The sequence below is a fragment of the Mirounga leonina genome, unplaced genomic scaffold, assembly GCF_011800145.1.
Source record: "Mirounga leonina isolate KUSES-001 unplaced genomic scaffold, KU_Mleo_1.0 Mir_178, whole genome shotgun sequence".
Taxonomy (NCBI): Eukaryota; Metazoa; Chordata; class Mammalia; order Carnivora; family Phocidae; genus Mirounga; species Mirounga leonina.
The window spans coordinates 8,027,968-8,041,957 of record NW_023270464.1 but is presented as its reverse complement, the minus strand read 5'-3'; the positions used below and the strand labels follow the sequence as shown (position 1 = coordinate 8,041,957).

Here is a 13,990-nt window from a genome sequence, read left to right as displayed (position 1 = left end):
GTTTTTGCAAACCTATTCTGCAATTAAAGTAATACAATGAATAACAACAACAACTAGCAATATTTGCACTTTGCACTTTTACCCCAGGAACGGGAAGCTCAGGTTCTGTGGCTTGTCCTGCGTCACTCCTTAGCAGAAAGGACCCCAAGTGGGTCTGACTGTGTCCTGCATGCTTTGCTTTCTCTGGGTCTCAGCAGGCTTGTCAGCTTCAAGGACGGTCTGCCCACTGAGCATCTCCGGGATCTGTGGGCTGCCCCCCCCCCCCCACCAGGTTCAGCCTTCCCTGCTGCGTTCCTTTTGGGAGTGTCTGAAGGTCACATAGCTGTCTCATTTGTGCTTCTTAAAAGAATCACAGGGGCATCCCTCTCTGTTGTGTAAGTCCTTTTCTCTCCCTGAAAGGCTGATGGACCATAAATAAGGGGGCCAGCTGGCTGGTGAATGCTCCAAAGAGATTCATGAAAAATTACTGCAGCTTCATTTGCAAAGCCTCGGCTGCATCGCTCCCAGTGACCCGAACACGGAGGGGCACTCCCGAAATAAATCTGTCAGCCTTCCACACATGATGTTGAGGTCAGAGAACTAATCAGGAGGTTTCCAGAATTTTTCTTAGGATTAATCACAAACTCAGTGAAACAACCAATGGAAAAGATTTATTTTGATGTCTATTCCTTGGGGTCACGGAAGGGTTATTTAACGTGATAAACTCTGCTTCCCAGCCAAGCCCCATCTCTCCCTTTCTATTTCCCCCTGAGGAAACAGTCTTGCCATTTACATCAGCTCCTTCTATCCTCGTGCCAAGGTAGTGGCATGATCATGTGAACAAATTCCTTGCAGGGTTTTGAGTTGTGGGAGAGCAGACCAGATCAGAACTCTGGACACTTTGTCCAGTTGATCAGAGCAGAAGGACACACCAAAGCCAAAGGCAATGCTCCCAGATCCAGAGGTGGTGAATCCCCAGTTATGCCTGCCTGCCAGTGGTCATGGCATGATGAGAACTTGCCAGAGTGTAACTTGACCCCTGTGCATTAATACAGTTCCGTGGGAAGAAGAAAAGGAAAACAACCATTTGGTGCATTTCTTACGGTTTCTTTTTGTGAGTTGATTAGACTCCAAACCAGATGAGCCTTTTTGGAGGGCCATTTGGCCTGCTTTCTTTCGGGCAGCACATCTCCCCATTATGTGCATTCTTGGTGCCCCGCACTCATTCAGCCCCGAGGCAGGCCTGTGAACCAAGCTGTTCCAGCCGGAATTCTCCAGAACTAGGAATCTTTAGTAGAGTCATCGACAGGTCAGGGAAATGAGGGACTTCATCCCTGCCATGCATCTAAAGAAGATGGCACGTATTTTAGGCCACATAGATGTCCTCAGGTGCCACCTTGTAAGACTCCTTCTATGGTTCGTAGTCGGTCCATGTTTTTGTAAACCTGGTTGTTCCATTTTGTTTTGCTTTTCACATTGCCAATTTTATTAATTGCCGTTTTCATAGAACATCGTCTATTTTTTCTAGATTTTCAAATTTATTGGCACAAAGTTATTCTTCTCATTTCCTTCTCATTTCTAGTCCCCTCTGCATTTGTATTTATGTTCCCTTTCTCATTCCTAAAGCTGTCAGGGCTATTAACTCTTTGCCCACCTCCTGAAAACGTATCCGGGAGCTCCAGACCCATAACCTAGTAGGTTAGCAGCCTTGGTGGAAAATGTGTGTGTATTGATTGCTCTACTCTAGGCCTGGCTGGCCAGAGACTTTGTCCTCATCTGTCTTTTATTTTGAGAATTTCATAGCTTCCTGAGATTCTTGGTTTGCTTTTCAGAGGACTCTACACTCCATGTTTATGCAACCATTCTTTTACATTTTCCTGGGTTTTTATTTTTTTAATTTAGATTCTTAGTCAAATATATTTTCTTTTTATTTGTTTTGAGAAAATTATAGATAAATAGCTTATTATGCAAGCACCCATTATTAAGCAAACTATCTTTTTCCTACTGAATTGAAATGCCATGTTTTCCACATACTAAGTTCCTATAAATGATCATTGTGATTTCTGAAACTGTTCCATCCTGTTGAACTCTCTGGTTTTGTTTTGTTTTGTTTTGTTTTGTTTTGTTTTAAATATTTATTTATTTGAGAGAGAGAATGAGATAGAGAGAGCATGAGAGGGGGGAGGGTCAGAGGGAGAAGCAGACTCCAGGATCATGACCTGAGCCGAAGGCAGTCGCTTAACCAACTGAGCCACCCAGGTGCCCCCAAACTCTCTGTTTTTAAGCCATGACCTTGGTGTGTTGATTAAAACACTAATATCTGTCAAGACATCTATGCCTCCCTTTATCACTTTTTTTTTTTTCAAAAAAATTTTTGGATAATTCTTACACATTTGTTATTCTATAAATCTTGAAAATGATTTTGTCCACTTCCATCCACTCCGCTGGGATTCTGGTTGGCATGTCCTCACATGTGTTGTGCATTCCTTGGGAAGGAATTGGCAGTTTTTAGGAGATTGCGTCTTTCCGTTTAAGAGCAGGCTGTGTGCCTTCACTGAGTCACGCGGTATGTGTCAGGCAGGGTTTGCAGCTGTGAAGAAACCAGCTCAAACTAGTTTTCACCCAGAAGGAACCCAAAGAGCTCACAGAGACCCCAGGATGGCCAGAAACCAAGTTTGGAGGCTGTAAGGCCAGGAAAGGAACGACACTCCAAATTATACTACAGAATGCTTTGAGGAAGACTCCACCACCACTGGGCTGTGACCCCACCAGTAGCATGTTACTGACCCTGCTGATCCTAGGCTTTGGGTACTGTCTCCAGAACCTCAGTTCCTGCCTCCTCTGGAAACTCTGTGTGTGTGTGTGCTGCCCCGTTTCAGAATGGAGTCAGTTCAGTACCTATCTCTGTGTCCCAAGCTCCCACCCAAAGCCTTGTGCAGGAGTGTCTCATGGGTGGAGCCCTCCCTCAAGGGCTCCCTCTCAACAAGGCAGGCCTGGAAAGCCTTTCTGGAGAAGGTAGAAGACTCCTAACGTGAGGATTCCCCAAACCGAGGAGGAAGGCTTAATGGTGGTGGGTGGCTGCATAGAATGACCCAGATCTACTCTACCTGAGTTTTTGCTATTTAACAACATTTTAGGCATAGCTTCACGTTTGTCATTTAATTTCCATGTTTAATTTGTTTCATGTTTAATGCATTTCTAGGCATTTTACATTTGTTACTATTAACTTTGAGTACAATGCTTGCCATTTTTATTTTTTTTTAAGTTTTATTTATTGTTTTTTTAGTACTCTCTACACCCAACGTGGGGCTCAAACTCACAACCCCGAGATCAAAAATGGCATGCTCCTCTATTTAAACCAGTCAGGTGCCCCGCCATTTTTATTTTTATTTTGTTGTTATTAGTATCATATTTATTATATTCAATGTAGCAAATAATCTTAATTCCAGTTGTTTTTAAGTATGTTCTCTTAGTTTTTTTTTTAGATATTCAATCATATCATTTGGAAAGAAAGACAGTGCTATCCTTTCCAATATTTACACAGTGTACAATTTTTCTTATGTATCAATAGCATTAGCTAAAACATAGGAATTATCTTTTCACTAAAAGTTGGAATGAACTGAGTCTGAAATACCATTTTGGACTTTCCAGTATCTTTTATCGTTATTGGACTTTGGGTTTACTGCATCTCTTGGACTCAGTGCAGTACTTTATGTTTCGCAAGGAAATCATCCATGTCCTCTAGATTTTTGGATTTACAGCTGTAGAGGCTCCCATATTCTTTAAATCTCCAGCATGTCTATAGTTAAAGCTCCTTTCTCGTTTCTAATGTTGTTTGCTTTGGCTTTTGTTTGTTTTTAATCCTACGAGGCATTTGCCTGAGGTTTTTTTGAGGGTTTGTTCTTGTTTTTGTTTCTGTTTTTTTGTCTATTCAAGAGCCATCTTTAGGCTTTATCCTAATATCTTTATTTCCATTCCATTAGTTTCACTTTTTATGTTAAATGCTTTTTTCCTATTTTCTGTTAATTTGGTTTTGTTCTTTTCCTAATTTAAGTTTTGCATTTTATTTGTTTTCAAGCAAGCCATTTGTTTTTAACCTTTTCCACTGAGAATATAAAACATATTTAAGAAAGTGCACAAAACAAAAATATAAAGCTCAGCCGTTTATCATGAGGCAAATATCCATGTGACCTCCACTAAAATCTGGAAATAGAGCTTCCCCAATAACCCAAGGCCCTCCTTATGCACTCCCAATTCACTTCCTTTCCATTTCCACTGAGGGTAATCACCATCTTAAGTTTTAGGATATTCACATCTTTTATTTTCTTTACAGTTGTACCAACTATGCAAGAACCTCTGAACACCATAGTGTAATTTTACTTGTTTCTTGGGACTTCATCTAAACAAAAATATTTCATATTTCTTCTTTTGTATCTGGCTTCTTACATTCAACTTTATGTTGTGTAATTTATTCATGTGGTATATAGCTGCAGTTCACTGCTTTATAATATTGCATGGTTTGAGTGTAATATAATTCATTTGTCTGTTCCATGTTGGTGGACCTCAGTCACTTTTCTGTGTGAGGCTATTTTGCATAATGTTGCTCTGAACTTTCTAGCACCTGATTTTTGTTACCATTGCGTGCATTTTTGAGATATGTTCCTAGAATTAGAATATCTTTTGGATATCACATGAGATTGGGTAGTAATCTTTAATGTAAGTAGGTGTAACGCCAAGCTGTTTTCCAAAGTTGTCCCATTTCACACCCCCATCAGCAATGTACAAGAGTTCCTGTTGTTTCACATCCTTATTATCACTTGGTATTGTCTATTGTAATTATTTTTCCATTTTAGCCATTCTGGTGAGGGAGTAACTGACATCTAATTGTAATTTTGATTTATGTTTCTCAGATTACTGTTGCAGTGGGGCTCCTTATGACATGCTTCACACTGGGTAGTTTGTCTTTTTCTTAATGTTTAGAGAGGTTTTTTATGTTTGTTTGTTTGTTTTGGATATAAGTCCTCTGTACTTACATGTGATGCAGAATCTCCTGCTTTTACTCTCATATGGGTATTGTTTGATGAAAAGAAGTTCTTCATTTTAAATAGTCAGATACATCAGTCACCTGTTTATGATGAACACATTTTGAGCCATGTTTAAGAAGTGTTTTCCTACTCCAAGGACATGAAGGTGTTCTCCTTTCTTATCTTCTCACTGTTTTATTGTTTTGACTTTCATATGTTCATCTATAGTACATAATAAAAATGCCTCTATGAGGAATTATGAACATTTCTGAAATAAATAAATAAGAAGCCTCATCAAAGAGGTAGAAGATATGTAGGAGAACCAAAGGGAAGGTTTAGAATTCAAAATCAATGAAATAAAAAGCTCAGTGGCTGGGCTCAGTGGCAGAAATAAGGGGAAAGAGAAATGAATCAGTGAACAGGAAGATGGAACAATAGAAATTACCCAAATTGAACACCGGAGAGGAAATCAACTGGAAACAGAAATGAACAGAGCCTCAGTGGCTTATGATCTAACAGTCATGTCATTAGAGTTACAGAAAGAAAGGATTAAAAAAGCAAGGCTGAAAAATACTTGAAGAAATAATGGCTGACAACTCCCTAAATCTGGCAAAAGACATTTAAAAAATTCAGGAAGCTGAGCAAATCCAAACAGAATACTCCCAAAGAAATCTGCACCAAGACACATCATAGTCAAACTTAAGAAAACTAAAGACAAAGAAAACATCTTGAAGCAGCCACAGAAAAATGGGATAATTTACCTATAGGGGAAAAAAAAACAATTAGGAAGAAAAGATTCTCTGTTTTCTAAAACCATTATAATAGTGAGGTGTCCTGTTTATAGGCTGTGATTCTTTATTTCCTCATTCCTTTTCCCTTTTCGTGCTATATTTGTGTGGTTGCCATATGTTATCTTTTCATCTTACTCATCTTTAGCATGGAAGTTCTGGCCATATTATAAGTTTTCTTTACTCTTATGAGGAATATTTCTAAACATGTGGAAGTTAAACAACACACTTCTAAATAATCCATGGATCAAAGAAGAAGTCTCAAGGGAGTATTCAAATATATTTAGAAAGGAATGAAAATAAAGCATGATATATCAAAATATGTGGGATGCAGCTAAAGTAATACTGAGAGGGAAGTTTGTTGCACTAGATGCTTACGTAAGAAGCAAAGAGAAGTCTCAAATCAGTAACCTAATTTCCTGTCTCAAGAAACTAGAAAAGGAGGACAAAATCAACCCAAAGCAAGTAGGAAATAAAAAAAAATAAGGGCACAACTCAGTGAAATTGAAAAAAGGAAAACAGATGAGATCAATGAAAAAAGGAGCTGATACTTTGATAAGACCAATAAAATTGACAAACCTCCCCTAAGGAAAAAAGATAGAAGACACAGATTACCAATGTTTGAAATCAAATGGGGATATAACTTCAGACTCTGCAGACATCAAAAAGATAATAAGGGAGGGGCACCTGGGTGGCTCAGTCAGTTAAGCATTGAGTCTTGATTTCAGCTCAGGTCATGATGTCAGGGTTGTGAGATCAAGCCCCTCCTCAGGCTCCACACTGAGTGCAGAGTCTGCTTGAGATTCTCTCTCTCTCTACCTCTCCCTCAGCTCCTCCTCTCTCTCTCTCTCAAATAAATAAATAAATCTTTAAAAGATGCATAGATGTAAATCTAACAAAATATGTACAGAACATATATACTGAAAACTACATAATGATGATGAAATAAATCAACAAATTCTAAATAAATGGAGAGACATACTGCATTCATGAATTGGAAGACACAACACAGTAAAGATACCAATTCTCCCCAAATTGATATGCAGGTTTAATGCAGTTCCTATCAAAACCACAGCAAGTTTCTTTGTAGACATAGACAATCTTATACTAAAATATATATGGAAAGGCAAAGAAACAATTTTTTTTTAGAGAGAGAAAGAGAGAACATGGGTGGTGGGGGGAGGGGGAGAGGGAGAGAGAGAGTCTTAAGCAGGTTCCACGCCCCACAGAGATGGAGGTCCTAACTGACTGAGCCACCCAGTTGCCCCAGGCAAAGAAACGATTCTGAAAAAGAATGAAGGGCAGGAATCAGCTTATTTGATTTCAAGTCTTATAGCCACAGTAATAAGGCAGAGAGAGAGACAAATAGACAAATGGAACAAAATAGAGAACCCAGAAATAGACCCAGTCAATTTTTGACAAAGGTCAAAAGCAATGGAGAAAAGATAGCCTTTTCAACAAATGGTATTGGAGCAATTAGGTATCTGTTGGTAGAAATATCAACCTCATCCTAAGTTTCTTACTACAAAGTGGATAATGTCTAACCATTCTCCAAAGTGGTTGTGTCAGTTTATACATCCGCTAGACTTCTATGAGGGTCCCCAGTGCTCCCCATCCTGGCTTAAACTGGGGATTTTCAGTCTTTTAAATTTTAGCCAGGAAAGTTCTGAAGGAGCTTACTTCCCCACAGTGAGACAGTAAGTCAAGAAAGAGGAGAAGAGGGGATCTAACCCAGGAAAGGGAGAGACTTTTGAGATGAGGGGAGAAGGATTTCCCAGAATGTACATGACCCGCGTGTCCAGACTGCCTATAGATCGACTAGTCCAGATTGAAGCAGGAGATAGGGGCTCAATGAAATGGTCTCTAAGAAGAAAATAAAGCTGACAGAACATCTGATGAGTAGGATCATACTCAGGGGATATTTTCAGTTCTCTTGGCAAGATTGAGGGTGAATTAGAGATGGGCACATAGGACACTAAGCAAGCAATAAAACAGAACAGTTAAAATTTTGAGTATAAAAGACAAAAATCATATATAGTCTATGGGTTTTGGTTTTTTTTTTAAGATTTTATTTATTTATTTGACAGAGACAGACACAGAGAGAGAGGGAACGCAAGCAGGGGGAGTGGGAGAGGGAGAAGCAGGCTTCCCACCGAGCAGGGAGCCCGATGCAGGGCTCGATCCCAGGACCCTGGGATCATGACCTGAGCCGAAGGCAGACACTTAACTACTGAACTACCCAGGCGCCCATGGTCTATGGTTTTATTGAATATGGTGGTTTGCAAATATTTTCTCATAGTCTATAGTTTGTCTTTCATCCTCGTAATGGGTCAGTTGTAGCACAAAAGTCAATTTTTGCTCTTACACTTTTGGTGTCACTCCAAGAACTCTTTGCCTAGCCTTAGATCCTAAAGATTTTCTCCAGTATTTTTTTTCTAAAGGTTGTGTAGGGTTTGGTTTTTTTTTACATTTAAATTGAATTAAAATTAAATTACATTGGAATTAAACTAAATCCCAGCCACGCCACGACAGCATTGGTCTCAGTAAAGCGCTGGGCTGTGCATTTACTCACGTGGGTGATGACTAGTCTTGAGCATTCCCTGAGATACTAGGTACTTCCTGTAGTTTAAATGGATTTCCCCTGATTGTAGAATCTTAATTCTTCAGTTGGAAAAATGTATGTGTGCTCTGTAGAAAGTGTTGGGCTGTGGCTTTGAACGCAGAGTGGGCATACTTTAATAAGTATCTAACAAGAGACACCGTTTCAAACTTATGCAGACTTGGCCAAGGGTGCCTTGAGAATCTTTTTTTAGGCCTTTCTGCTCCATTGAAGACTTACCTAGCCTTGCCTGCCCCCCCCCCCAATTATCTCCTCCTTCCTCTTCCAGCATCAGGCAATTTTATGCCCGCAGTCAAGAGTGTGACATGATAAGCTAATTAGACCAGTGTGGCTAGTAGACAGTGCGATGTGATGCTCCTTTCAAGCAGGGATCTTTTCATGAAGATGCCAACCAGGCTACCCCTCATGTTGTTCCAGCCAGGGTAGCAGGCAGGTGGTGGAGAGATCGGGAGAGAAAGCCACTCCCAGCCAGCGCTGTTGTTCGTTCTTGCATGCACCTGTGAATAAGACAGACCCAACTCCTTGCCTTATACTCTTGATGGGTGGAACAAAAGATAAACTAGGGCATGTGTGGAGGTGGTCAATGCCGTGGTCAGAGGAGAAAGCAGAAGAGAGTGAGGGGGACCAGGAGTGGGGCCGAGGGAGGGAGAGAACAGAGGAAGGTGGAAGGCACTAAGGAGGTTGTCAGGAGGCTTCCCTGAGCAGCTGAGCCCTGACAAAGGTGGGACACTGGGGGTGGGAGTGGGGGGGGGGGGGGGGGAATGGGCTCTGGGGAAAGAGTCTCTAGTATAAGTGCCTGACATTAAGCTTTTGATTGTCAGGGCATTCATCTCAAAGCCATCCATCTCTAATAAACACATTGCCTTCGGTTACAAGCCACAAAATTAGATGAGGAGCCAGGCCACTCCAGCCATGAAGATTCCCTCTTAGAAAGCCCTGGGTGACCCAAATAACTGACCTCTTGTGTGACCCTGCTTTTCCCTTCCCATGCTCTAATTAATTCCTGCTCTTATGGTTTAAGAGTGAACCTATGAAATCCTAGGCACCTACCCCACCCTGAACTTCAGTAAAGGCAAAGCCCCAGGTGGCCTCTCCCCCCCCCGCCCCCCCTCGTGGCATCCCTAAGTGGCCCTGGGTGTACTGTGTACCCTCCAGGAACTTTAACTAATATGCTTTGTTTTATCCAAGTTCCCTGTTGGTTGTTGCTGAGGAGGGTTGCAGTCATTTAAGAACCACAACATTAGCTACAACTTTAGCTCCAGTCGGGGTAATAATGTCTGTGGGGGCTCATCACAGGTAATATGGGCCCAGGGGAATGCCCCCAGGCATTCCTAGCCCATAGCATCACTATCAATAGGCTGAGACCAACATAAAACAGTTTCCCAGACAAGAGGAATGGCTGTTGTACTTTGCAAATGTACTTCTTCTTTTCTTTTTTTTTTTTTTAAGATTTTATTTATTATTTAGTTTGAGACAGAGAGCACATGAGAGGGGAGAGGTTCAAAGGGAGAAGCAGACTCCCCGATGAGCCTGGAGCCCGATGCGGGGCTCGATCCCGGGACTCTGGGATCATGACTTAACCAACTGAGCCACCCAGGCGCCCCTGTACTTCTTCATTTCATGGCATCTCTAGTTGGAGAAGAACTTGCAGTCCGAGGGGTCTGTTCTGGAACAGTGTCCCTACAGCGCAGCCCTGGCCAGCCAGCAGGAAAGGGCCTTGCCCAGAGCACACATCTGGTTGTGCGGGCTTAAGGGGCCCAGTCCCAGCTGTCCCACTTGGGGCCCCAAGTTCTGTGTGTTCTATGGGTCTGCAGGCATGGCTGCCTTGTGCAAAGGAGGGGAGCTGTGGGAGGGACTTGTACTGAGCAGCCTGGCCCTGCAGACGCCCAGGGGGGTGCCGCCTGCACCTTCTCTGTGGAGTGTTGTTATGGGGGTATTATTAGCCCCCCCTGAGCTGGGCTCCATGTTCAGTGTGGACTTCAGCTCTGGAGACTGGAGACATTGCTAAAAGCATGAAAGGCGAAGGTGACTTTTACAGGCCCCCTCCCGTAGGTGGGGTGGCCGAGGCCCGGGGCAGTGGTCGTACGTCTCTCTCGTCCTGCTGCTGGCCTCCAGCCCTCAGTTCTCCTCCTCCAGCCTGTCACTCATTACATTAGAAGATCGAATTAAAAGAGCAAATTGAAGTATAAAGTAGGTAAGGGATAAACTATCCAGAGGCTTAAAATAGATGAAAATTTGGCCATGGACCATGCCCTTGACCTATGGCTGTCCCTTTTTCTTTCTGGAAGTCTGTGTTTGTGAGCAGTTGGGTGCATATGTGATAGCAATTAGCCACAGAGGAGGACTCAGCCAGGAATGGGAACGAGGAAATGAGGGTGGGCGCGCAGGGCCGAATGAGTGGCAGGATGCAGAATTTCTCATTTCTGCAGCCTGGCTGAACCGTTCCATTTCAGGCTGCGGGGGGAGGAGGACCCACATGCTCTGAAGGTCTCCTCCTGGGCTCCAGGCTTTTTAAAATACTCGACTTTCCCTTTTTTCTTCCCATGGTTTTTAATTTTCCAAGACATTTTTATTTATTCAGCGTTTATTGAAATGCCACATCTCATCGCATTGTCAGTACTATGACGGTGACTTGTGGTGGCTGTCCTCGGGGGGCACACAGGACACAACTGTACCTGGACAAAAGAAGTGTCCAGCAGGGACGCCTGGGTGGCTCAGTCTCCAGTTAAGCATCTGCCTTCAGCTCAGGTCATGATCCCAGGGTCCTGGGATCGAGCCCCGCATCGGGCTCCCTGCTCAGCACGGAGACTGCTTCTCCCTCTGCCTGCTGCTTCCCCTGCTTGTGCTCTCTCTCTCCCCCTATCTCTCGCTCTCTGACAAATAAATAAAATCTTTAAAAAAATAAAAATTAAAAAAAAAAAGTCTTCAGCAGACCTGGGGTGGGAGTGCGCTGCCCAGGGGAGGGGCAAGCAGCTCAGGAGAGGGAAAACCAGACAAGGCCTCCAGGGTGACGCTGGAGTTGGGTCTTGATGGATGAGTAGGAGTTTGGTAGGCCAGGAAGTGAGTCAGGAAACTGCTGACCACGGGAGCAGTACATACCAGGGCACAGAGCCATCCATGCATACCTCAGCATGAGCAGTTTTCCTTTCCTTTAATCTCCTTCTGTGACTCATCCAAAATTGCCTGTCACTCCACATGTATTCCTTTTAAATCATCGCTTTTAAAATCGGAATGTGAAGTTATTCCTCCTGGGGTGTTTGTTTTTTGTTTTCCCCCCCCCTGGCTTTTGTCCACAAAAAATCATTTCGGCTTGATTACTTAAAGAAAACAGAAGCGGGGTGCGTTTTTACGCGATCTGAATTGTGTAGCTCAAGTGTACCCGCCGGGGCAGGATGCCGTTTTAATTGTGAGATCTGTCTGTGTTCCTCTGTCTAGATTAAGTTTGACAGTGTCGAGGTGTGTGTCTGCTGTGAAAGGCAGCACCAGCCGTCGGGCTGCAGCAACCTTGGGGAGACGCTGAAGCTGAACCCACTGCAGGAGGACTGCAACGCTGTGAGGCTCACGCTGAAGGTGACGGCCAAGGGCATTCCTGATTCACGCATTCCATCCCATGCATTTACAGACGTTTTCCGGTGACTTTATTCATGCATATAGTCTTCCCGCTCCTTAACTCACCTCGGGTTAGGTTCAGTGCAAGAGGGACTGTCTTTCCGGAGAATGTTTTATGGGATTATAGATTTTCCCTTTAAAGGTGTTGCTTCCTGGATCCCCTTTTCCATTTTTACCATCCCACTTTCCCACCTCTGACATACGTGAAGGAGGATATGCATGGTTGAAAGAGGTCTTTACAAATGTGGCTGTGATGCGTTCTACAGCTTTTCTAACATTTTTGCCGTTCTGCCATCGGGGAACAGATGGGTATTTATTTTGCCTTTTTAAAGATATTTGGAGAAAGACATTTTCCAATTTCCCACAGCGATCTATTCTTGTGTACAGCATCTGATTTCTTTTAAAGTGACATGGAAAGTTGTTTATATTGTTCCTTGCTTTTTCTTCCAACAAGTGTTTTGTTTTTTTTTTTTTTTAACTCCTGAAAACCAAAATTGGCTGCTTAAAAATGCATATGAATGATGAACCCAGTTCTTCTCTTTTCCCTGGACAAAGGTGTACAAAAACTTTTCCAAAAGGATGTGAGTAAGGTGAAAGGAATCCTTGGTGGGTGGTAAAATTGTTATTTACATGGTATAGGGAGCTCTAGAGAATGTGCTTTGGAAACATAGTATGTGGGGAACTGGAGACTCTGGAGATCCACCCTGGAATCTGGCGAGAAAGGGGGAAAGTGTTGCTCTCTGGAACTGGGTTCCTGGGATTAGTCCTCCCTGAGTGTCCTTTCAAATGCTGGCCAGAATGACGGCTCAGTCTGGGTGAGCTCGCTGGTGGTCCAGGGCACTGTGAAACGCAGTGGCAAATAGGCAATGACGTACAGAGATACAAGATAAAAACACCTAAAGTACAAGGTGGGACTGAGCCCAGCACCCTAGCACCTGCCTCGTTTTGCAGGGAGGAATGGGCCAAGTTCAGCGGTCCCAGCAGCCCTTCAGAGTGACAGATCCAGCAGGCTCCGAGGAACCCAGATTGTAGCACTCAAGGGCCTATCCTCTTATCTGCAAGGTGTGTCTTGCTGCCTTATGTTGCATACAACCATGATTTCTCTCTTACAGTGTCACGGGGCATGCTCAGGGTCCGCCGTGGCCTTTTACAGCCCTCCTGGGGCAGGGCGAGCGGTGCTCACTCTGAGATCTCATTGTAACAACTCTTAAATCACTGTTTCAATCTGGATCCCTTTTCTTTCCATGTTTAAAAAACATAACAAGCAATAGGTAATCATAATTAAATCACAGTGCAACCACTACCCCTGGGAGAGCGGACAAATCCCCAGGTGATCTTGCAGTTCTGGAGGCCGCATGAGTACGTGGATGCAGTTAAGCAGCTAAGTCATATCTCACTCAGTTGATGGGTTGGAGGTATTTGACCTGCTGTCCCAAGGCCTTGGGGTCCTTTTTGACAGCTGCATTCAGTGAGACCCTCCCAGGACCTGCTTGACTGTCCCCTGAGGAGGTGGCTATGGCTGGGAAGGTGGTGTTGGAACAACAGTGCTCCCTCTAAGAAGGTGTAGGTTGAGCTGGCGAGCTTGTGGTCCCTCCTGACCCACTGCTCTAGTGCCCTGACAAGGAAACCACTTGGGAGAGGCTAGCTAAAATGGAAGGAGGCGAAGGATACTTAAAGAGTTCAAGTCAATGCTGGGGAGTCTCCTCGAAATGGCTCATCCCCATGGATGTTCAAAGTGCCCAAGATGGTGGTAAGAGTTGAAGGCAGAAGAAAGACTACACCAAACTTCTGAATGAATTTGTTTAAAAAACTTAAGTAGAGTTCTGCACAGTCAGAGCTGGTGGCATGAGGGTCAGATGAGGAAGGATTCATGATTGAGGTAGGAGGCCAGTGGTCTGGAAGTGGCAGCAGGTGAGGTGAGCAGCCTGCCCCCTCCGCGCCCTCCCCGCCCCCCCCCCCCCCCCCCCCCC

General features: G+C 43.6%; 1 protein-coding gene across 12 annotated transcripts in view; it reads left to right on the top strand.

The window, feature by feature from the left end:
• FAM189A1 (family with sequence similarity 189 member A1) overlaps window positions 1-13,990 on the top strand; it is a 480,663-nt gene that overhangs the window by 397,591 nt on the left and 69,082 nt on the right. For 11 of the 12 annotated variants that reach the window (XM_035023973.1, XM_035023980.1, XM_035023976.1 and 8 more), the window contains one exon: window positions 11,847-11,981. The exons of the other annotated variant lie outside the window; for it this stretch is intronic. In XM_035023973.1, coding sequence (XP_034879864.1) covers window positions 11,847-11,981 — 135 coding nt within the window. The remainder of the gene's footprint in view (window positions 1-11,846; window positions 11,982-13,990) is intronic. 12 annotated transcript variants of the gene reach the window in all.